The sequence below is a fragment of the Eleutherodactylus coqui genome, chromosome 3 (genome assembly GCF_035609145.1).
Source record: "Eleutherodactylus coqui strain aEleCoq1 chromosome 3, aEleCoq1.hap1, whole genome shotgun sequence".
Classification (NCBI taxonomy): domain Eukaryota; kingdom Metazoa; phylum Chordata; class Amphibia; order Anura; family Eleutherodactylidae; genus Eleutherodactylus; species Eleutherodactylus coqui.
The window spans coordinates 240,434,208-240,459,661 of record NC_089839.1 but is presented as its reverse complement, the minus strand read 5'-3'; the positions used below and the strand labels follow the sequence as shown (position 1 = coordinate 240,459,661).

Below are 25,454 nucleotides of genomic sequence, written 5' to 3'. Positions count from 1 at the left end.
TATCAGCGGTGCAGGCTGTTATCACAGTCGGCAGCACTGATACGATTCTTCCAGCTTGTGTCCCACTGGTAGTTCACAGCGGGACACGAGCTGTAAGCGCAGAGAACAATACAGCTGTTAGCTTATGCAAAACAGCTATATTGTTCGCTGAGCCATAGCGGCGGTGTCCCGCTCTACCTGAATAGCTCTTTAGTAACTATTTAGCTACTATAGACTATGCAAAGATGATCACTCAAAATTGTCACTCAAACTATTGTTTGAGCGGCTTTGAGCCATCATCTGTCAGTGTAAGTGGGGTCTAATACAAAGGCCTTTGTTTAGTTCTCTACCTATACAGCAATCTGCAGTCCCCCTCCTCTCCAATAACTACCTGTAGAGTGACACCATATGGAACATCCACACACCAAGGGCTAAGCGCTTCAAAGGGGTGTGAGGTCCGAAACAGTCAGAAATGGGGGAAAAAAGCAGCAATTAGGCTACATTCACACAGGTTTCTCAGCCTGATATCGCACTTGCCAATATATGTTTTTCCCACAGATGTGAAGCATTTTTGCAGGTAAAACCGCCTTGCATCGCTGCTGTGAAGTTGCGATCACCTGCGCAGTTCACGCATCAAAGAAGATTGTAAGCAGGAACTGAGCACCTAGCAGTGAACAAGTCTGGTTAAAGTTGGTCACTTTGTAAACATACTTGGCATATAAAAGTTCTGAAGTAAGACCTATGAGGAAGTTTTGCACTGTCAGACACTGAAGCATGTACAAATTGCACAGCAATATAAGGTGGCGATTATATAATGTACCACATGCCTGCTTCTTAACGTCCCATGTCTTTAAGATCTAGCTTGTACATACCTTTGCATGCATAATATCATCATGTGGAATATACTACAGCAAGACTAAGCAGTGGAGAGGTGAGTAAACAGCAGTAAAAAAATAAATAAACAAATAAAAACCTCAGCATTAGCTCCAGCAGGATAAGTGTTTGAGTATCTCTCCCTCCTCCTCTCATAAGCATGCTCCTCCCACTTTGTTATGCAGTCTCCAGTTGCCAGCAGGGAGTGGACCAAGTCAGGAGGAAGAGAAACTCTTTGTGGCCCCTTAGGATTATTTTTCAGCACAAAAACATAACTTTAGATAAGAGTACATTGCAGATCTGCTACTTATCCCACTGGCTATCATATAAGTAAGTTGTTTGAAACATCTGACCATTCACTTCAGATGAGCAACGTCAATACAAAACCAGCTTCATCCCATATCTCATAAAAATACACACAGCAGCGGCATACGTATTTATAGGAGACATGAAGTAAAGCTGATTTTGCATTGAAAGGTCTTGTCTGAAGTCTGGGGCACTAGTGCATTTGGGATACTTGCTTGACTCTGGGAGTGGTGGTGGAGCTCTTGGCCACTTGTGCGCTGTCGTTTCCACTGATGGTGCTGGAGGAAGTTTTGTACTACTTGGCACCTTAAATCTTATCATTTTAACATATGCCAAGTATACAAAGTGAAAACTCTTACTTTTTATACACAACAGTAATAAAAAAAATCATACGATTTTAATAAATCAGTGAGAAAATCTGTATAATGAGAGAAATATTCTCCTGATTAAGAAGTCCCTTAAATCCAAGTCCCGGAGTGTTCCGGAGCAGCGGTCACTTGTGGGATTTGTGTTTGTCATGTTTGCGGATGAGATCCAGGATCTGGTCTCCGGTGACCAACTTGTTTTGCTGCTTTCTCTTCTCCACCCGCTTCTGCTCCACCACATACGGCGAGTTCAGCAGCTGTGGGGGGAGCAGTAATCCGGTGGGCTGGACTCTCTTCACCAGGTCCCAGAAGAGGTTCTTGTTTTTATTATTAATAAATGTAATAGCCGTTCCTCGATTACCCAGTCTTCCTGATCTTCCAATCTTGAAAGAGTGAAAAAAATGACACACATATGACAATATTATAATAATCGCTCTTCACACTCTGTGATGTTACTGTGGCTCTGCTAAATAGATACATATTTACATATTACAAATGTTGCAGGATGCGCCAAAAGGAAAAATACTGTGCCCTATATGAACCCATGTCATAGGACAGTGAGGTCATGTCAAAGCAGTATCTTAAAAGAGCCAATGATACAGTCACATGACATCACTACATACAACACATTCAGATTTTTTTTAAATTATGTAACTGTTGGCCTAATTAGCAGAAAAATATTAAAATTCTAAGAAATCCCTCTAATATGTTAAGAATACTTCAATGATAGTATTAAAAAACACACACACACACAGACCCACCCCTAAAATGTTGCATTGCTGTTTAACAGGGCTGTCAGACCTAAATAAATAGGTGAAAAACTAAAATAAAAAAGTCTAACACTATTAAAATTCTGCTCCAATGTCACTCCGCCTCCCGTCATACCAGCGCACGTAGCTATAGCAACATGTGCTTACAACAGCCAATCATTACGTACAGGGGATAAAAACCACCAGACTGAAGCTAAAAAGAGACAGACCTGTATGATCGCTGGTCATTTCATCTTACTCATGGACAAAAGGGGTTCTACCAGAATTAACTTTCATCACCTACCTGTACGAGATGTGCTAAAAATATGATTGGTGGGGGTCTCACTGATCCTGTGAATGGGGGACACATGATTGTGTCATCATTGCGGAGATTCTTCTCCAACCTGCAGTGACATCACATTGAATGGAGCAATGGCCATGCATGCGTGGCAGCCACTCCATTCTATTCAATGGGGCCAACAGAAATAGCCGAGTTTTTCTACTTGGCCATCACCAACAATCCCATTGAAAGTAAATGGAGGAGCACCGCACATGCTCGGCAGTGCTGCATTCAATCGTCCCCTCAATGGGGGGGGGGGGGAGCTGCAGCAAGCCAGTAGTGAGGAGCATATGGGAAGGGGGACCTTCATTCTCAGGATCGGTGGGGCCTGGGTGGTTAGACTCTCACTGATCAGACTTTTAATCACCTATCTTATGGATAGGTGATAATAGTTAATTCTAGTACAACCCCTTAGATTAAAATATGGCTGCCCATATCTATAGCAAATCTCACCTGGTGAACGTATTCATCCATGCTTGACGGCATGTCAAAATTCACAACCAATTTCACATGGACCAAATCCAAACCTCTGCCCAGGACACCAGTGCTAACCACCACATCATACCGACCGTGTAGTAATCCCTGTAGAAAGAAGGACATGCGTTACGTCAAGGAACTGTTTATTTCACAATGCAAGGCTTAACCCCTTCACGTCCCAAGCTGTAAACTTACATGCTGGGTCTGTCTCGAGCAGGATCGGGAGGTAGTCCCGCTCCATACACACAAGATCGGTAGGTGCTGTTTAGTTGCTAACGCTGTTGTGATTGATTGCCTGCCAGAACGCGGTATAATGGTATTGCATTATAGTGTATAAGCGAACAAACGATCGTAAGTTCAAGTCCCCTAAAAGGACTTAAAAAAAAATAAAAAAATTAAAAAAAATTTAAAAAAAAAAAAGCAGTAAAATAACATTCTTCCCATATTTATAATATTTGGTATCGCTATGTCTCTAAAGCCCTATATAGCAAAGTAGCACATTATTTATCCTGTACAATGAACGTCGTCAGAAAACAAAATAAGGATATGCAATGCCAGAATTGCACTTTTTGGTCACCTAGTCTCTGAAAAAAATGCAATGAAAAGCTATAAAAAAAAAAAATTTATATAAGCTCCAAAATGGTCCCAAAAGAAATTTAAAATTACGTTCCTCAAAAAACGAGCCTTAACAAAACTATATCTATGGAAAAATGTAAACAGTTGTCAGAAGTTGGCGGCAGAAAAAATTATTTACTTTTACCAATGATATTAAAAAAAACAATAACTCTCTCAGAAGAGCAGGTTTCTCGATAAACCCAAAAGAAATGTGCCTTAGGTATGGAGAAAGTTAAATACCTCGGCTTCATAGTCGGAAGGGGTTTGGTAAAACCTCAATGCAATAAAGTAGAGGCCATACAGAACTGGCCCCAACCCCTGACAAAAAAATAAGTGAGAGCCTTCCTGGGGATAGTGGGCTATTACCGATGTTTCATCCCTGATTTTGTCTCTGTGGCAGCCCCGTTAACAGAACTCACGAAAGGGAGAAAGTCGGTAATGGCACAATGGTCGCCAGAAGCAGAAAAAGGCATTTGTAGAATTGAAATGTGCATTGTGTCAGCAGCCCGTGTTGGTGGCGCCTGACTTCAAGAAAGCATTTATAGTCCATACAGATGCGTCTGATGTGGGTCTGGGAGCCGTTATGTCACAGGAGGTTAATGGGGAAGAACATCCTGTCATGTTTCTAAGCCGGAAGCTTACCCCCTGCGAGAAATATTACGCAATAGTGGAGAAAGAGGCCCTGGCAATAAAATGGGCACTAGACGCGCTGAGATATTACCTACTGGGTAGGAAATTTAAGTTGGTGTCAGATCATGCCCCCCTAAAGTGGATAAGCAAGAGGAAAGGGAACAACGCCAGAGTAAAAAGGTGGTTCCTGGTCTTACAGGAGTTTGACTTTGAAGTTGAACACAGGCCAGGAAAAGCCAATGGTAATGCGGATGCCCTCTCAAGGGCTCATTGTTTGGTGCCCAGCCCCCTGGCTTGGGGCGGAGGGGAGGGGGGGGGGTATGTAGTTAAGTGAGACGTAAAGTGTGGGACGGACGGTACATATCGCAGAGACTACTAGCATCTGTGATGTAAACCCGGTCCGTCTCTCACTCCAGTACTCAGGTGAGGTGCATAAATGGGTGCAGGTTGCAGTGTGAAGGGGGGGGGGGTCCTGTGTGAGCAGCAGAGGCTCACAGGGAGTGCTGAGCTGGAGACACTGCACCACGCTGCTGGGAAGGTTTGTTTTACTTTTCCCTATTAGAGTTTACAAAGACTTTTGTGTTACTATTGCTGGACTGCCTATTTAAAAGGACTTTCCTTGAACTTTCTGTTATCTGGAGAATGCCAGTATTTTTTGTTTTGTTCATCAAGTCTGAATAAAGACAAGACGCTCAGCATTTGGTCGTGGCCTGGTGTGTTTCCCCCTGCACTACTACTATTTATTACAGCAACTATAAAATTTAATATAATCGTTAAAGGGGTTTTCCAGTGAAATACTATTGATGACCTATCAGCAGGACAGGTCATCAATAGTTGATCAGCCAGGGTCGGTCACTTGGGACCCCGACCGATTAGCTGAGCGGGCACATGCTGTCAGTGCCGCAATAACACAGGTCGGCGTGGAGACCTCCGCGCTGACCTTCGTGTAATGGCCGGCGCTTGTAACTGTAGGCACAGCTCTCATTTCAATCAATGACAGCTGCATCAACAAATAAAAAGAAAAAATAGGAAGGGTAAAATAAAGAGTTGCGTCATTAAGACGTTAAAGGGATTTTCCAGAACTAAACAATATTGATGGCCTACTTAGGAATTTGGAAACTGTATGTGCAATACCGTCTTAGGCCACTGCGGTGTGTCCGGAGCTGTATGTTCCAGACAACGCATCGACTCCATATAGTTCAGTGACTAGCTGATTGGAGGGAGCCCTGAGCGGTGGACATCCACCAATCAACTGGTGGTAACCAATCTGGAGGATAGGCGTTCAATCCTGGAAAACCTTTTTAAGTATTCACCTCAAATCCTTTTACCTGTAGTATATTGGTCCTTTCCAACTGGGACTTTTCGGAATGAAATGCTACACATTCTAATTCAGTAATCTTACGAACTGCTTCACTGAGCAGATCTGCACCCAGACGGCAATCCACAAACACCAGTATAGGGGGCTGGAAAAGCTTTGAGTCCTGTTGAGAGAAAGGTGTGATGTAAAACAAGAAGATTATATGTCATTTATGGACTTGTGGTTCAACAGCATGAAAATGATCATGTCAATCGTTGTGCTTAGAAAGTAACTACACTTTCAGCTAACTTTTGACATGCAGACACAAGTGACAAGAATCAGTGGGCCCCACTGCTGATCGCTAGAGTGAGGGGACTGCAGCGCTCACCCGAGCCCTATACTCTCTCGGCTAGCTTAACTCGTTTTCAGCTGCTTCTGAATAGAAAGTGCTATAGGCCCCTTTGAGACAGTCTCCAGCAGCCGAAAATCAGCAAAAATAGTCGAGGGGGCGCAGTGCTCGGGTGAGCGCTGCAGTTCCCCAATTCTAGCGATCAGCAGGGGTCCCAGCAGCGGGACTCCACTATCAATACTTTTGACATGTCTCTTGAACACGTCAAAAAGTTAGCTGAAAGTGTAGTTACTCCAAGTCTGCTTGTTAGCAGCAAGAGGACATAGTACAACAGCGCTAATTCCAAATCACATAAGGATCTTTATCATATATTCACAAGAACTTGCCAAGTATAAGCATAGAAATAAAAACATGCAGCATGCCATTCAGTACTCAGGTGAGGTGGTCTTTGTCAAGCTTGACAAAGACCCACATTGAGGTTGAAACGTTGCTGCTGAGGCTCTTTTTAGAGCATGGACTAAATAAAGGTTGTATTATACTTTTTTCTATCGCTGCAAGTTGTGCTGCCTTGTATTGCATATTCCTTGACTGGTTTTGGGACTCTCTGAATCCAGTCCCGTATTTGAAGGCATGCACTAGGAAGCTTTTCTTTGAAGCTTTGTGAGAGTATGAGTGCTGCTGACAATCAATATTTTTGCAAGCAAGTCTATTCATGGTCAGTAGACCCGTCACATAGGAAGGGGTTACCCAAACCAAACAACCTTTACACTTCTAGAGACAAATCGGGTTTGTTGCATGTGAATTAGGAAAGCAGCATGTCCAAGAAACAAGCAGATCTCAAAGGAAAACTGAACAAGATTATGAATAAAAGAGGCCATCCCCATAGGGATGCTGGGTAATAACCAATATGGCTACCATAACAGTGGTGATAGGATTTGGTCACCAGCTTTCCTAAATGCAGAAAAGAGAAAAAAATTGCTGAAGAACATAAGTGTGGAAAATGAGCTAGCACAACGAAGACATAGCATGAAGTGTTTACATTTAGTATTTGAAACAGCTTCTTCTTCTTGGAAGGCTCCTCCACCCAGAGTACAATCTGACGAACGTTAGAGCATGGCTGGTTCTTCTCGCCAACAGTTATCCGCACCGGATCCTTCAGAAGCAGCTGGGCAAACTTCTCGATGCTGTCAGGAATTGTGGCCGAAACCAGCACAGTCTGGCGATCCTGAGGGGTGTTCTCCAAAATCTCCAGCACTTGCTCCTGAAACCCCATCTTTAGCATTGTGTCTGCCTGCAAAATGGAAATATATTCCAGTGATCTCCTGTTTCTGTGGTTTAGCACAGGCAGCAATACATTAACCCCTTCACACACCCTGACATTATAGTACATCAAAGGCCTGAGGTAGCTGAAGGACCTTACAATGCTATTAGGTAAAAGCCATTGCACAGGGACTGCCACTGAGCCCACGCAATCAGCGGTGGGATGTACTGCCCCTTGTAGCCATTATTGCTGGTGTTGGAGTGACTTTGAGGACAGTCTGGGATGAAGGTTCGTGTCGCCGCATCCCAAGAGCCAGAGCATTTTTATTTTTCCGTCGACGGAGCTCTAAGAGCTCTTCTCTCACTCTTCCTCCGGCTCCGCTCCCCCCCGCAGCCCACCCGAGCCTGCTCGGATCACTAAGCAGTTACTCGAGAAGAGCGATGGTCGCTCGAGTAACTGCCTTACCGAGTAGGTTCGCTCATCTCTAACTACTATCCTTTAGTAGAGTAGTGCATTAGAAAGCCTATGAAGCTTAGTCAGAGGCTGAGCCTCAGAGGCCACCGTAGCTGGCAGACTATATTGAAGCCTCTGGGTATCCTAGCACCCATCGGGACCCCGCGATCATGTTGTGGGGGTCTGATGGGTAACAGACACAGGCCCCTCCCTTTGTTAGCTTTTCACATTCTGTGGTCACACTGAACGCGCATACAAAAAGGTCAAACACCAGGAATCCAAGGTTCCTTAAGTCCTCAGTGTTACAGCAAGTGTATAGCCGTCGCCCAACTGCCAAGCACCCACTCCCCTGGCATGGGAGACCTGCGACAGGCTTCTAATGCAACGCCATCAAAAGAGAGCTGCAAAATAAAGCCTCTTAATGGCCGCCATCGAAACACATATGGGCAGTCATTAAGAGGTTAAAATAGCAGGAAAAAAATAAAAGATGAATACAAAATGTAAGTGTAGTTAAAAAAATAAATACATTGTGTACATAAGACATTTATTATGTAAACAAACAAAAAAAAACTTGTACTCGTAGTTCGCCAATAAACAAAATTTTCAAAAAAATAAAAAAGGAAGATGAAGGAACATATGATGAAATTCTGATATATTTTTATCTTGCCTCCAACCTTATATTAATGGGAAAAAAATTAAATTCTAATATTCATGTACCCCACACCGGTACATAGAGAAGCTTAGGAATAGACCCATACTGCTACACTGAGCTATTGTTTTCGGGATGGCGAGCCGAGGGGTCTTAGCTACGAGAGGCCCACCGGAACAAGGAATATTGCAGCAGTGGATCTTTTAACACTCACCTCATCCAGTATCAGCATCTTCAGTTCTCCAAGGTTTACACAATCGTGACTAATGATTTCTAAGAGTCTTCCAGGAGTTGCAATAATAATCTGAAAAGATTGTGAGAATACGTTTTACATCAAAGCAAACGGAATGAAGATCCAACTGAAGCTAAACAAGTTACGTAAAAGAAGTTTCATCTGTTCTTAACCGACTTTAAAGTGGATCGCTCAGTTTTCGCATTCTACACCATCTTCCATGCAGCATATGGTAGCGGGACAGAGGCTGAGCTCTGGGATATACAGCTCAGTACAGTATGTATGAAGGATATTACACGGCTGTACTGAGCAGTCTACAACTGATTTCAGCAGCTGTGAACAGTAAAACACAATTAGTAGCAGCCCCTCCTGTGTGAGCCTTTACCTTCTTTCTCCAAAGACTTCTATGGGCAAAACGAATCATCACCCCCCCCCCCTCCACTTCCTGTTATCTGTCTTGCAATCTCTGTTACTAGAGAAGGGCATCACTTGACAACAGGCAGTGGACAGCAAGTTTTACATGGGCCAACAGTCTTTCAACCGACTACACGAGCGCTAACGTCACCTCTAAGGTCGTCAGCGCTCGTGAAGAGCATTTAAACTGAATGGGAAGCGCTGAGTGGGGAGCATTTACACCAGACAAAAAGCCAGCGAGCCAACGAGGTTTTGTAAACTCACTTAACCCTTTCCAATCCACTGTCTGACATCTGAAGACATTCTGATTGAAGGCTGTACAGCTCCGATGTCGGAAGACATCCGGCAGGGTATTCTTACTGTAGATTACTCTGTTGTCAGTGGCCTCTACAGCATGTCCCATACCGCAGTACTGGCTCTAGCCAGCAGACGGTGCCATTGTATAATAGCAGAAAGAGAAAGCCCCCCTAGGAAACCCTGAATCCAAAATTGGATTGCAAAAAGTTAAGTCAATTTAAACAACTGCGAACATCAAGTGAGCAATTTTTTTGAATTCACACTGAACGATTATTGCTTAAATTTGTTGATATGAACGAATTTTGAGCGAGAACGTTAAGTGTAAATGGGCCTTTAGGAAGAAGGAAAACCCCCTAATGGACAAAACTCTAGAGGGAATTTTCTGCACAAAAACATAGTTTTAAGGAAACAAAGTGTTTTGCTAGTTATCACACTGCCAATCATACAAGCAGTTTATTGACCACATAAATGATAGTAAGCTGCATATATCCAAGATCAGGGTGTCCCGCTCCATCCTATCCTGCCCTAAGGAGTCCTGAGAGATAAACTAGAAGGCATTTTTTAAGAAGGAATTGGAACTGTTGATTAAACAATACACATATTACGGTATAACGTATATAGCATTTACACGAGTTGTAAAAAAAGAAAAAAGTGCCCCAAAGTTTGTGAAATCCAGACACATTCAGTTACCTGCACATTTTGCCTCAGCCGGTGTTTTTGGGGTGGTAACGGCATCCCACCTACAAGTACAGCAGTCTTCATCTGTGGGAGTTTAAACATCAGCTCCTGCGCCTGTTTCTCTATCTGCAGCGCCAGCTCTCTTGTGGGCGTAAGGATTAGCACAGCCGGGGCGTCCTTCTAAACACAAGACATACAAGAGGTTGGTGACACTTCATCCCAGTAGTTACATACATTCTCCTTTACCTCACATTGGTGGCTCTGCGGTTGTCACCTCCCGGTCTGCTGCCGTCATGGCATGCCGGGAGTTCGGCAACAACTGGAGAGTCACAGCTTGAAGACCGATTAGTGCTGCCCGTGCCAGACTGTATAGTAACCGCTTCAATAGACAAGAGGAGTGGTAGCGCCCAGTTGTCAATTTAGTCATATATTTCCAGGAGCAATGACAAAATGCAGAGTCCTAAGGAAAGGTGCGCCAGCATGGTTCCTTAATGGGGAATATAAGACAAGCTTATCCTTTACCATCTTCCCGATAGCACAATGGGGGTCTGTGTAGCTTTGACACCCGCCCACTACAGTTACGATTGAAGACAATACCGATTGCATCTGTTAACTCTTTAAATGCCCCAGTCAGTGTATGCCAGTGTCAAACGTCCCCACCCCCACCCGCCATGAGATCAAAGGGTGCCACCCGAGTGTCATGGCAGCCTGGGGGGGGGGGGAACCTTCTGAAGTCTCCCAGGGCTGTCATGAAAGAGGGACTAGTAATAAGTGGTTCATGTTTTTAGAACACCGTCAGAGTTCATCTCGATCAGATGATTGCGAGCTCATGTCCCCTGTGGTAAATAAAAAAAGACGACAAAAGGTAAGAATGAGTAAAATTAAGTTATTTTACTTCCAAGAAAAAAAATAAAGGATTGTAAAAATTAAAGAGAAAAAAATATATATATATATATACTTTTTCCAAATCATCCCATCAAAAAGAGAAAATCGATTTGTACTCTTATCACAGCGTCTGTAAAACTCCACTTTACTAAATATCACTTAATTAATCCTGCACAGCAAATGTCATCAGAAAAAAAAAAGAATGCTATGCCAAAATTGCACTTTTTTGGGGCACCCTGACTCCAAAAAAATAAAAAAAAAATTGAATAAAAAGCAATCAAAAAGTTATATGTCCCCCAAAATGGTATAAAAGAAAAAACTGCAGGCCATCCCACAAAAAACAACCCCTATATTAGTACAGTATAACATAAGTGAATTAGGTTTAACAAATACCATTCACTCACTGTGAGAAAAAAAAAGGAAAAAAAATAATCTGATTTTCTCACCCATGCCCTAGCCATAGCATAGCAATGAATAACGTCCGTGGCATCTTTGTAACAACCTGCACCAAACGCTACAACAAAGTCATGTGCTGATCTCATGGCAGATTAAGGCCTCATGCCCACGGGCACGCACAGATTCCACATGGGGAATGCCACATGGAATCCACCTGCGGCCGGGCTCTAACTATTGTGATAAAGGCCCGATGATAAAGAGACATACATTTACGATGCCATGTATGTGTGATAAGTGAGTGTGATGGTTGGGACCCCATAAGAATGGAAGAGCTCCTTCCAGAAAGCTTCTTCAGCATCTCCCATCCACTATAATGGAGAGTGACCTGCCCCGCTGCTTAGGACTGACAGGGGTCCCAGCAGTCGGACCTTTACCATCCAGACATTTATAACACACCCAATACACATTTGTTGGAAATCTCATTTAAAATTTCATGTGAAAAGAAAAACCAAATCATGCTGAAGGCACCAAAACACAAAGCCAATACTGTAAGACGAGGGTGCGTTCACATACCGGTGATTTTGTCGCAGATCTGCAACAGATTTCACCCCTTCAAATTTGAACTCAATTGAAAGGATGAAATTTGCTGCAGATGTTGTTGCAGATCAGCTATGTGTGAACGCAGCCTTAGGCTCACACGCAATTTCATTGTGTATTAAGCGCGCATAGTACATGGTGGATGGGGTCAATAAAAGTACGTTGATTTTCATTGATTCATTCACACTTGTGTATATATATATATCGTGTAAGATACAGGAGGAAAAAAAAAAAGAACGCATGTTCTATTTGACGGCGCATTACGCACAATAGAGCCCTGTTATTCTCTGTGCATACGCAATTATATTACGTATGTGCGGCGCTCATACTCAACAAAAGAAATAAAATAATGAGACAAAGAAGACTGCGCATGACAGTGTGTGAGATATGCTGTCTTGCCCAGTGAAGAATTGTGGCGATACACTGGCTCACACTATGGTTTCACCGCACGGTCAGTGAGCCCGGCCTTAGTCTAGATAATGTAACAGTCACATGTGAGTCTTCACTTTATCTGCATGGGATACCTGCTCCATACACCTGACCACAGCTGGGAGAAGGAAAGCGGCGGTCTTCCCCGATCCGGTGTCAGCACTTGCCAGTATATCCCTTCTCATTAGTCCAACGGGGATCATCTGCATCTGGATCGGAGTAGGCACTTCATATCCTGCCCGTTTCAGGTTGGTGTAAAGTGTGGGCACAAAGTTACAGTGCTCGAACTCGATGACCGGTCTGCACACTGCTCTGCCTTGTACAGATAGGCCAAGCTGCTGTCTTAAATGGTCAATCTGATCTTGCCCCAGGCCGGCGATGAACGCATGCTCTTTGTAGGTTGCATCATGGGATGGTGAAGACTCGGCTTCCGTGAGCGGATGTACAGGGGGTAACGCAGTCATGAGGCCATCCGGATTTGGTAAAGGTGAGTGTTCTGCGGTAATATGAAGTGAAGATGAAGACTGATGAGCGGACGCTGTCTCTTCAGACAAGACCGTCCCTGTAGACTGCAGCAGGTCTTTGGCTTTACACTCCAGACTACACACATCGTGTTCGGTCTGGTCACAGATGTACTCTCCGTATCGCCCACATACAACACATACTGGTTCTCCCTGGAGGGGCCAGCGCTGCAGTTTGCTGTAGGATTTGATGGGTTCATCCTCTGCATCAGAAGTAGTAAGAGAGATGGGTAATGGAAGAGAAGGGTGAGGCACGGGAGGTAGGGGGGCAGAGGAGGGTGACGGGGGAGCAGGGTGAGGAACGGGAGGTAGAGGGGCAGAGGAGGCTGACGGGGGAGCAGGGTGAGGAACGGGAGGTAGAGGGGCAGAGGAGGCTGACGGGGGAGCAGGGTGAGGCACGGGAGGTAGAGGGGCAGAGGAGGCTGACGGGGGAGCAGGGTGAGGCACGGGAGGTAGAGGGGCAGAGGAGGGTGACGGGGGAGCAGGGTGAGGCACGGGAGGTAGAGGGGCAGAGGAGGGTGACGGGGGAGCAGGGTGAGGCACGGGAGGTAGAGGGGCAGAGGAGGGTGACGGGGGAGCAGGGTGAGGCACGGGAGGTAGAGGGGCAGAGGAGGGTGACGGGGGAGCAGGGTGAGGCACGGGAGGTAGAGGGGCAGAGGAGGGTGACGGGGGAGCAGGGTGAGGCACGGGAGGTAGAGGGGCAGAGGAGGGTGACGGGGGAGCAGGGTGAGGCACGGGAGGTAGAGGGGCAGAGGAGGGTGACGGGGGAGCAGGGTGAGGCACGGGAGGTAGAGGGGCAGAGGAGGGTGACGGGGGAGCAGGGTGAGGCACGGGAGGTAGAGGGGCAGAGGAGGGTGACGGGGGAGCAGGGTGAGGCACGGGAGGTAGAGGGGCAGAGGAGGGTGACGGGGGAGCAGGGTGAGGCACGGGAGGTAGAGGGGCAGAGGAGGGTGACGGGGGAGCAGGGTGAGGCACGGGAGGTAGAGGGGCAGGAGACAGGTGGGACGCAGCAGCTGGGGCAGGAGACAACAATTGAGGGGGGAGAGGGACCTTACAAAAGGTGGTCATTGAGGAGGGCTCGGGGCGCAGGGGGATACTGGGGTCGGTGACAGCAGGTTGCCCCATAGTAGATGATAGCTCTGGGGCAGATGCTGCAGCATTAGCTGATGAAGACTGACAGTTCAGTTCCCCCGTCCCTCTCCTCTTCCCCCCGGGTCCGCCGGCCTCCTGTCGCCTCTTCACCGCTCTCGGTACAAACATTGTGAGATAAAGCCTCTGCCCGGTAAGAAGCCGTCATCCCGCACAAGTAACTCCAGTTCGAGTCAGCAGAGGGCGCTGTGCGGCGCGGTGACCGCACAGCCGGGTCCTTCGTCTCACATGGATGACGTCAGCCTCATGAATGCTCTTCCTGTACGCTGTGGGGCGGGCTCTATATGATGAGCTATGGCCGAGCTCTAGGCATTCTCTGAAGTGTGTGATAACATGATACAAGAGCTGGGGAGCAACACGTACCCACATGCCACAGCAGGGACTAATGTGCCCACGTGCCACAGCAGGGACTAATGTGCCCACCTGCATGGCGGCAGAAGGAAGATACAGAGTTACCAGCTGAGAGCACGGAAACTATCATAGCATCACCAATATACAGAAGGCAGCTCACCTCTGCAGCCTGTGAGGAATGGTGAAATAGTGCCTACCAGGACTATAATGGGAGCCTGGGGGAAATGGTGCCTACCAGGACCATAGTGGGAGGCTGGGGGAAATGGTGCCTACCTGGACCATAGTGGGAGCCTGGGGGAAATGGTGCCTACCAAGACCATAGTGGGAGCCTGGGGGAAATGGTGCCTACCTGGACAATAGTGGGAGCCTGGGGGAAATGGTACCTACTAGGACCATAGTGGGAGGCTGGGGGAAATGGTGCCTACCTGGACCATAGTGGGAGGCTGGGGGAAATGATGCCTACCTGGACCATAGTGGGAGGCTGGGGGAAATGATGCCTACCTGGACCATAGTGGGAGACTGGGGGAAATGGTGCCTACCAAGACCATAGTGGGAGCCAGGGGGAAATGGTGCCTATCTGGACAATATTGGGAGCCTGGGGGAAATGGTACCTACCAGGACCATAGTGGGAGGCTGGGGGAAATGGTGCCTACCTGGACCATAGTGGGAGGCTGGGGGAAATGATGCCTACCAGGACCATAGTGGGAGGTTGGGGGAAATGGTGCCTACCAGGACCATAGTGGGAGCCTGGGGGAAATGGTGCCTACCAGGACCATAGTGGGAGGCTGGGGGAAATGGTGCCTACCAGGACCATAGTGGGAGCCTGGGGGAAATGGTGCTTACCAGGACCATAGTGGGAGGCTGGGGGAAATGGTGCCTACCTGGACCATAGTGGGAGCCTGGGGGAAATGGTGCCTACCTGGACCATAGTGGGAGCCTGGGGGAAATGGTGCCTACCAGGACCATAGTGGGAGCCTGGGGGAAATGGTGCCTACCTGGACCATAGTGGGAGCCTGGGGGAAATGATGCCTATCTGGACCACAGTGGGAGCCTGGGGGAAATGGTGCCTACCTGGATCATAGTGGGAGCCTGGGGGAAATGGTACCTATATGGACAATAGTGGGAGCCTGGGGGAAATGGTGCCTACCTGGAAGATAGTGGGAGCCTGGGGGAAATGGTGTCTACCAGGACCCTAGTGGGAGGCTGGGGGAAATGGTGCCTACCTGTACCCTAGTGGGAGGCTGGGGAAATGATGCCTACCTGGACCATAGTGGGAGGCTGGGGGAAATGATGCCTACCTGGACCATAGTGGGAGGCTGGGGGAAATGATGCCTACCTAGACCATAGTGGGAGGCTGGGGGAAATGATGCCTACCTGGACCATAGTGGGAGCCTGGGGGAAATGGTGCCTAGCAAGACCATAGTGGGAGGCTAGGGGAAAGGGTGCCTATCTGGACAATAGTGGGAGCCTGGGGGAAATGGTGCCTACCAGGACTATAGTGGGAGGCTGGGGGAAATGATGTCTACCAGGTCTATAGTGGGAGCCTGGGGGAAATGATGCCTATCTGGACCATAGTGGGAGCCTGGGGGAAATGGTGCCTACCAAGACCATAGTGGGAGCCTGGGGGAAATGGTGCCTATCTGGACAATAGTGGGAGCCTGGGGGAAATGGTGCCTACCAGGACCATAGTGGGAGCCTGGGGGAAATGGTGCCTACCAGGACCATAGTGGGAGGCTGGGGGAAATGGTGCCTACCAGGACCATAGTGGGAGCCTGGGGGAAATGGTGCCTACCAGGACCATAGTGGGAGGCTGGGGGAAATGGTGCCTACCTGGACCATAGTGGGAGCCTGGGGGAAATGGTGCCTACCTGGACCATAGTGGGAGCCTGGGGGAAATGGTGCCTAGCAGGACCATAGTGGGAGCCTGGGGGAAATAGTGCCTACCAGGACCATAGTGGGAGCCTGGGGGAAATGGTGCCTACCTGGACCATAGTGGGAGGCTGGGGGAAATGGTGCCTACCAGGACCATAGTGGGAGGCTGGGGGAAATGATGCCTACCTGGACCATAGTGGGAGGCTGGGGGAAATGATGCCTACCTGGACCATAGTGGGAGCCTGGGGAAAATGGTGCCTACCAAGACCATAGTGGGAGGCTGGGGGAAAGGGTGCCTATCTGGACCACAGTGGGAAGCTGGGGGAAATGGTGCCTACCAGGACTATAGTGGAAGGCTGGGGTAAATGATGCCTACCAGGACTATAGTGGGAGCCTGGGGGAAATGATGCCTATCTGGACCACAGTGGGAGCCTGGGGGAAATGGTGCCTACCTGGATCATAGTGGGAGCCTGGGGGAAATGGTACCTATATGGACAATAGTGGGAGCCTGGGGGAAATGGTGCCTACCAGGACCATAGTGGGAAGCTGGGGGAAATGGTGCCTACCAGGACCATAGTGGGAGCCTGGGGGAAATGATGCCTATCTGGACCATAGTGGGAGCCTGGGGGAAATGGTGCCTACCAGGACCATAGTGGGAGCCTGGGGGAAATGGTGCCTACCTGGACCATAGTGGGAGCCTGGGGGAAATGATGCCTATCTGGACCACAGTGGGAGCCTGGGGGAAATGGTGCCTACCTGGATCATAGTGGGAGCCTGGGGGAAATGGTACCTATATGGACAATAGTGGGAGCCTGGGGGAAATGGTGCCTACCTGGAAGATAGTGGGAGCCTGGGGGAAATGGTGTCTACCAGGACCCTAGTGGGAGGCTGGGGGAAATGGTGCCTACCTGTACCCTAGTGGGAGGCTGGGGAAATGATGCCTACCTGGACCATAGTGGGAGGCTGGGGGAAATGATGCCTACCTGGACCATAGTGGGAGGCTGGGGGAAATGATGCCTACCTGGACCATAGTGGGAGGCTGGGGGAAATGGTGCCTACCAGGACCATAGTGGGAGCCTGGGGGAAATGATGCCTATCTGGACCATAGTGGGAGCCTGGGGGAAATGGTGCCTACCAAAACCATAGTGGGAGCCTGGGGGAAATGGTGCCTACCTGGACCATAGTGGGAGCCTGGGGGAAATGATGCCTATCTGGACCACAGTGGGAGCCTGGGGGAAATGGTGCCTACCTGGATCATAGTGGGAGCCTGGGGGAAATGGTACCTATATGGACAATAGTGGGAGCCTGGGGGAAATGGTGCCTACCTGGAAGATAGTGGGAGCCTGGGGGAAATGGTGTCTACCAGGACCCTAGTGGGAGGCTGGGGGAAATGGTGCCTACCTGTACCCTAGTGGGAGGCTGGGGAAATGATGCCTACCTGGACCATAGTGGGAGGCTGGGGGAAATGATGCCTACCTGGACCATAGTGGGAGGCTGGGGGAAATGATGCCTACCTGGACCATAGTGGGAGGCTGGGGGAAATGATGCCTACCTGGACCATAGTGGGAGCCTGGGGGAAATGGTGCCTAGCAAGACCATAGTGGGAGGCTGGGGGAAAGGGTGCCTATCTGGACAATAGTGGGAGCCTGGGGGAAATGGTGCCTACCAGGACTATAGTGGGAGGCTGGGGGAAATGATGTCTACCAGGTCTATAGTGGGAGCCTGGGGGAAATGATGCCTATCTGGACCATAGTGGGAGCCTGGGGGAAATGGTGCCTACCAAGACCATAGTGGGAGCCTGGGGGAAATGGTGCCTATCTGGACAATAGTGGGAGCCTGGGGGAAATGGTGCCTATCTGGACAATAGTGGGAGCCTGGGGGAAATGGTGCCTACCAGGACCATAGTGGGAGCCTGGGGGAAATGGTGCCTACCAGGACCATAGTGGGAGGCTGGGGGAAATGGTGCCTACCAGGACCATAGTGGGAGCCTGGGGGAAATGGTGCCTACCAGGACCATAGTGGGAGGCTGGGGGAAATGGTGCCTACCTGGACCATAGTGGGAGCCTGGGGGAAATGGTGCCTACCTGGACCATAGTGGGAGCCTGGGGGAAATGGTGCCTACCAGGACCATAGTGGGAGCCTGGGGGAAATGGTGCCTACCAGGACCATAGTGGTAGCCTGGGGGAAATGGTGCCTACCTGGACCATAGTGGGAGGCTGGGGGAAATGGTGCCTACCTGGACCATAGTGGGAGGCTGGAGGAAATGATGCCTACCAGGACCATAGTGGGAGGCTGGGGGAAATGGTGCCTACCTGGACCATAGTGGGAGGCTGGGGGAAATGATGCCTACCTGGACCATAGTGGGAGCCTGGGGAAAATGGTGCCTACCAAGACCATAGTGGGAGGCTGGGGGAAAGGGTGCCTATCTGGACCACAGTGGGAAGCTGGGGGAAATGGTGCCTACCAGGACTATAGTGGAAGGCTGGGTTAAATGATGCCTACCAGGACTATAGTGGGAGCCTGGGGGAAATGATGCCTATCTGGACCACAGTGGGAGCCTGGGGGAAATGGTGCCTACCTGGATCATAGTGGGAGCCTGGGGGAAATGGTACCTATATGGACAATAGTGGGAGCCTGGGGGAAATGGTGCCTACCAGGACCATAGTGGGAAGCTGGGGGAAATGGTGCCTACCAGGACCATAGTGGGAGCCTGGGGGAAATGATGCCTATCTGGACCATAGTGGGAGCCTGGGGGAAATGGTGCCTACCAGGACCATAGTGGGAGCCTGGGGGAAATGGTGCCTACCTGGACCATAGTGGGAGCCTGGGGGAAATGATGCCTACCTGGACCATAGTGGGAGGCTGGGGGAAATGATGCCTACCTGGACCATAGTGGGAGGCTGGGGGAAATGATGCCTACCTGGACCATAGTGGGAGGCTGGGGGAAATGGTGCCTACCAGGACCATAGTGGGAGCCTGGGGGAAATGATGCCTATCTGGACCATAGTGGGAGCCTGGGGGAAATGGTGCCTACCAGGACCATAGTGGGAGCCTGGGGGAAATGGTGCCTACCTGGACCATAGTGGGAGCCTGGGGGAAATGATGCCTATCTGGACCACAGTGGGAGCCTGGGGGAAATGGTGCCTACCTGGATCATAGTGGGAGCCTGGGGGAAATGGTACCTATATGGACAATAGTGGGAGCCTGGGGGAAATGGTGCCTACCTGGAAGATAGTGGGAGCCTGGGGGAAATGGTGTCTACCAGGACCCTAGTGGGAGGCTGGGGGAAATGGTGCCTACCTGTACCCTAGTGGGAGGCTGGGGAAATGATGCCTACCTGGACCATAGTGGGAGGCTGGGGGAAATGATGCCTACCTGGACCATAGTGGGAGGCTGGGGGAAATGATGCCTACCTGGACCATAGTGGGAGGCTGGGGGAAATGATGCCTACCTGGACCATAGTGGGAGCCTGGGGGAAATGGTGCCTAGCAAGACCATAGTGGGAGGCTGGGGGAAAGGGTGCCTATCTGGACAATAGTGGGAGCCTGGGGGAAATGGTGCCTACCAGGACTATAGTGGGAGGCTGGGGGAAATGATGTCTACCAGGTCTATAGTGGGAGCCTGGGGGAAATGGTGCCTACCTGGACCATAGTGGGAGCCTGGGGGAAATGATGCCTATCTGGACCACAGTGGGAGCCTGGGGGAAATGGTGCCTACCTGGATCATAGTGGGAGCCTGGGGGAAATGGTATCTATATGGACAATAGTGGGAGCCTGGGGGAAATGGTGCCTACCTGGAAGATAGTGGGAGCCTGGGGGAAATGGTGTCTACCAGGACCCTAGTGGGAGGCTGGGGGAAATGGTGCCTACCTGTACCCTAGTGGGAGGCTGGGGAAATGATGCCTACCTGGACCATAGTGGGAGGCTGGGGGAAATGATGCCTACCTGGACCATAGTGGGAGGCTGGGGGAAATGATGCCTACCTGGACCATAGTGGGAGGCTGGGGGAAATGGTGCCTACCAGGACCATAGTGGGAGCCTGGGGGAAATGATGCCTATCTGGACCATAGTGGGAGCCTGGGGGAAATGGTGCCTACCAGGACCATAGTGGGAGCCTGGGGGAAATGGTGCCTACCTGGACCATAGTGGGAGCCTGGGGGAAATGATGCCTATCTGGACCACAGTGGGAGGCTGGGGGAAATGGTGCCTACCTGGATCATAGTGGGAGCCTGGGGGAAATGGTACCTATATGGACAATAGTGGGAGCCTGGGGGAAATGGTGCCTACCTGGAAGATAGTGGGAGCCTGGGGGAAATGGTGTCTACCAGGACCCTAGTGGGAGGCTGGGGGAAATGGTGCCTACCTGGACCATAGTGGGAGGCTGGGGGAAATGATGCCTACCTGGACCATAGTGGGAGGCTGGGGGAAATGATGCCTACCTGGACCATAGTGGGAGCCTGGGGGAAATGGTGCCTAGCAAGACCATAGTGGGAGGCTGGGGGAAAGGGTGCCTATCTGGACAATAGTGGGAGCCTGGGGGAAATGGTGCCTACCAGGACTATAGTGGGAGGCTGGGGGAAATGATGTCTACCAGGTCTATAGTGGGAGCCTGGGGGAAATGATGCCTATCTGGACCATAGTGGGAGCCTGGGGGAAATGGTGCCTACCAAGACCATAGTGGGAGCCTGGGGGAAATGGTGCCTATCTGGACAATAGTGGGAGCCTGGGGGAAATGGTGCCTACCAGGACCATAGTGGGAGCCTGGGGGAAATGGTGCCTACCAGGACCATAGTGGGAGGCTGGGGGAAATGGTGCCTACCAGGACCATAGTGGGAGCCTGGGGGAAATGGTGCCTACCAGGACCATAGTGGGAGGCTGGGGGAAATGGTGCCTACCTGGACCATAGTGGAAGCCTGGGGGAAATGGTGCCTACCTGGACCATAGTGGGAGCCTGGGGGAAATGGTGCCTACCAGGACCATAGTGGGAGCCTGGGGGAAATGGTGCCTACCAGGACCATAGTGGGAGCCTGGGGGAAATGGTGCCTACCTGGACCATAGTGGGAGGCTGGGGGAAATGGTGCCTACCTGGACCATAGTGGGAGGCTGGGGGAAATGATGCCTACCAGAACCATAGTGGGAGGCTGGGGGAAATGGTGCCTACCTGGACCATAGTGGGAGGCTGGGGGAAATGATGCCTACCTGGACCATAGTGGGAGCCTGGGGAAAATGGTGCCTACCAAGACCATAGTGGGAGGCTGGGGGAAAGGGTGCCTATCTGGACCACAGTGGGAAGCTGGGGGAAATGGTGCCTGCCAGGACTATAGTGGAAGGCTGGGGTAAATGATGCCTACCAGGACTATAGTGGGAGCCTGGGGGAAATGATGCCTATCTGGACCACAGTGGGAGCCTGGGGGAAATGGTGCCTACCTGGATCATAGTGGGAGCCTGGGGGAAATGGTACCTATATGGACAATAGTGGGAGCCTGGGGGAAATGGTGCCTACCAGGACCATAGTGGGAAGCTGGGGGAAATGGTGCCTACCAGGACCATAGTGGGAGCCTGGGGGAAATGATGCCTATCTGGACCATAGTGGGAGCCTGGGGGAAATGGTGCCTACCAGGACCATAGTGGCAGCCTGGGGGAAATGGTGCCTACCTGGACCATAGTGGGAGCCTGGGGGAAATGATGCCTATCTGGACCACAGTGGGAGCCTGGGGGAAATGGTGCCTACCTGGATCATAGTGGGAGCCTGGGGGAAATGGTACCTATATGGACAATAGTGGGAGCCTGGGGGAAATGGTGCCTACCTGGAAGATAGTGGGAGCCTGGGGGAAATGGTGTCTACCAGGACCCTAGTGGGAGGCTGGGGGAAATGGTGCCTACCTGTACCCTAGTGGGAGGCTGGGGAAATGATGCCTACCTGGACCATAGTGGGAGGCTGGGGGAAATGATGCCTACCTGGAACATAGTGGGAGGCTGGGGGAAATGATGCCTACCTGGACCATAGTGGGAGGCTGGGGGAAATGGTGCCTACCAGGACCATAGTGGGAGCCTGGGGGAAATGATGCCTATCTGGACCATAGTGGGAGCCTGGGGGAAATGGTGCCTACCAGGACCATAGTGGGAGCCTGGGGGAAATGGTGCCTACCTGGACCATAGTGGGAGCCTGGGAGAAATGATGCCTATCTGGACCACAGTGGGAGCCTGGGGGAAATGGTGCCTACCTGGATCATAGTGGGAGCCTGGGGGAAATGGTACCTATATGGACAATAGTGGGAGCCTGGGGGAAATGGTGCCTACCTGGAAGATAGTGGGAGCCTGGGGGAAATGGTGTCTACCAGGACCCTAGTGGGAGGCTGGGGGAAATGGTGCCTACCTGTACCCTAGTGGGAGGCTGGGGAAATGATGCCTACCTGGACCATAGTGGGAGGCTGGGGGAAATGATGCCTACCTGGACCATAGTGGGAGGCTGGGGGAAATGATGCCTACCTGGACCATAGTGGGAGGCTGGGGGAAATGATGCCTACCTGGACCATAGTGGGAGCCTGGGGGAAATGGTGCCTAGCAAGACCATAGTGGGAGGCTGGGGGAAAGGGTGCCTATCTGGACAATAGTGGGAGCCTGGGGGAAATGGTGCCTACCAGGACTATAGTGGGAGGCTGGGGGAAATGATGTCTACCAGGTCTATAGTGGGAGCCTGGGGGAAATGATGCCTATCTGGACCATAGTGGGAGCCTGGGGGAAATGGTGCCTACCAAGACCATAGTGGGAGCCTGGGGGAAATGGTGCCTATCTGGACAATAGTGGGAGCCTGGGGGAAATGGTGCCTACCAGGACCATAGTGGGAGCCTGGGGGAAATGGTGCCTACCAGGACCATAGTGGGAGCCTGGGGGAAATGGTGCCTACCTGGACCATAGTGGGAGGCTGGGGGAAATGGTGCCTACCTGGACCATAGTGGGAGGCTGGAGGAAATGATGCCTACCAGGACCATAGTGGGAGGCTGGGGGAAATGGTGCCTACCTGGACCATAGTGGGAGGCTGGGGGAAATGATGCCTACCTGGACCATAGTGGGAGCCTGGGGAAAATGGTGCCTACCAAGACCATAGTGGGAGGCTGGGGGAAAGGGTGCCTATCTGGACCACAGTGGGAAGCTGGGGGAAATGGTGCCTACCAGGACTATAGTGGAAGGCTGGGTTAAATGATGCCTACCAGGACTATAGTGGGAGCCTGGGGGAAATGATGCCTATCTGGACCACAGTGGGAGCCTGGGGGAAATGGTGCCTACCTGGATCATAGTGGGAGCCTGGGGGAAATGGTACCTATATGGACAATAGTGGGAGCCTGGGGGAAATGGTGCCTACCAGGACCATAGTGGGAAGCTGGGGGAAATGGTGCCTACCAGGACCATAGTGGGAGCCTGGGGGAAATGATGCCTATCTGGACCATAGTGGGAGCCTGGGGGAAATGGTGCCTACCAGGACCATAGTGGGAGCCTGGGGGAAATGGTGCCTACCTGGACCATAGTGGGAGCCTGGGGGAAATGATGCCTACCTGGACCATAGTGGGAGGCTGGGGGAAATGATGCCTACCTGGACCATAGTGGGAGGCTGGGGGAAATGATGCCTACCTGGACCATAGTGGGAGGCTGGGGGAAATGGTGCCTACCAGGACCATAGTGGGAGCCTGGGGGAAATGATGCCTATCTGGACCATAGTGGGAGCCTGGGGGAAATGGTGCCTACCAGGACCATAGTGGGAGCCTGGGGGAAATGGTGCCTACCTGGACCATAGTGGGAGCCTGGGGGAAATGATGCCTATCTGGACCACAGTGGGAGCCTGGGGGAAATGGTGCCTACCTGGATCATAGTGGGAGCCTGGGGGAAATGGTACCTATATGGACAATAGTGGGAGCCTGGGGGAAATGGTGCCTACCTGGAAGATAGTGGGAGCCTGGGGGAAATGGTGTCTACCAGGACCCTAGTGGGAGGCTGGGGGAAATGGTGCCTACCTGTACCCTAGTGGGAGGCTGGGGAAATGATGCCTACCTGGACCATAGTGGGAGGCTGGGGGAAATGATGCCTACCTGGACCATAGTGGGAGGCTGGGGGAAATGATGCCTACCTGGACCATAGTGGGAGGCTGGGGGAAATGATGCCTACCTGGACCATAGTGGGAGCCTGGGGGAAATGGTGCCTAGCAAGACCATAGTGGGAGGCTGGGGGAAAGGGTGCCTATCTGGACAATAGTGGGAGCCTGGGGGAAATGGTGCCTACCAGGACTATAGTGGGAGGCTGGGGGAAATGATGTCTACCAGGTCTATAGTGGGAGCCTGGGGGAAATGGTGCCTACCTGGACCATAGTGGGAGCCTGGGGGAAATGATGCCTATCTGGACCACAGTGGGAGCCTGGGGGAAATGGTGCCTACCTGGATCATAGTGGGAGCCTGGGGGAAATGGTATCTATATGGGCAATAGTGGGAGCCTGGGGGAAATGGTGCCTACCTGGAAGATAGTGGGAGCCTGGGGGAAATGGTGTCTACCAGGACCCTAGTGGGAGGCTGGGGGAAATGGTGCCTACCTGTACCCTAGTGGGAGGCTGGGGAAATGATGCCTACCTGGACCATAGTGGGAGGCTGGGGGAAATGATGCCTACCTGGACCATAGTGGGAGGCTGGGGGAAATGATGCCTACCTGGACCATAGTGGGAGGCTGGGGGAAATGGTGCCTACCAGGACCATAGTGGGAGCCTGGGGGAAATGATGCCTATCTGGACCATAGTGGGAGCCTGGGGGAAATGGTGCCTACCAGGACCATAGTGGGAGCCTGGGGGAAATGGTGCCTACCTGGACCATAGTGGGAGCCTGGGGGAAATGATGCCTATCTGGACCACAGTGGGAGCCTGGGGGAAATGGTGCCTACCTGGATCATAGTGGGAGCCTGGGGGAAATGGTACCTATATGGACAATAGTGGGAGCCTGGGGGAAATGGTGCCTACCTGGAAGATAGTGGGAGCCTGGGGGAAATGGTGTCTACCAGGACCCTAGTGGGAGGCTGGGGGAAATGGTGCCTACCTGTACCCTAGTGGGAGGCTGGGGAAATGATGCCTACCTGGACCATAGTGGGAGGCTGGGGGAAATGATGCCTACCTGGACCATAGTGGGAGGCTGGGGGAAATGATGCCTACCTGGACCATAGTGGGAGGCTGGGGGAAATGATGCCTACCTGGACCATAGTGGGAGCCTGGGGGAAATGGTGCCTAGCAAGACCATAGTGGGAGGCTGGGGGAAAGGG

General features: G+C 50.9%; 1 protein-coding gene across 1 annotated transcript; it reads right to left on the bottom strand.

The window, feature by feature from the left end:
• Positions 1 to 1,536: 1,536 nt before the first annotated feature.
• Positions 1,537 to 14,152, bottom strand: DDX59 (DEAD-box helicase 59). The gene is made up of 7 exons (XM_066597169.1): positions 12,367 to 14,152; positions 9,977 to 10,144; positions 8,558 to 8,647; positions 7,020 to 7,271; positions 5,663 to 5,815; positions 3,066 to 3,194; positions 1,537 to 1,906 (listed from the first exon to the last, which is right to left on the bottom strand). The coding sequence occupies exons 1-7, from the start codon at positions 14,050 to 14,052 to the stop codon at positions 1,652 to 1,654; spliced, it is 2,733 nt and encodes a 910-aa protein (XP_066453266.1). The 5' UTR covers positions 14,053 to 14,152; the 3' UTR covers positions 1,537 to 1,651.
• Positions 14,153 to 25,454: the final 11,302 nt, after the last annotated feature.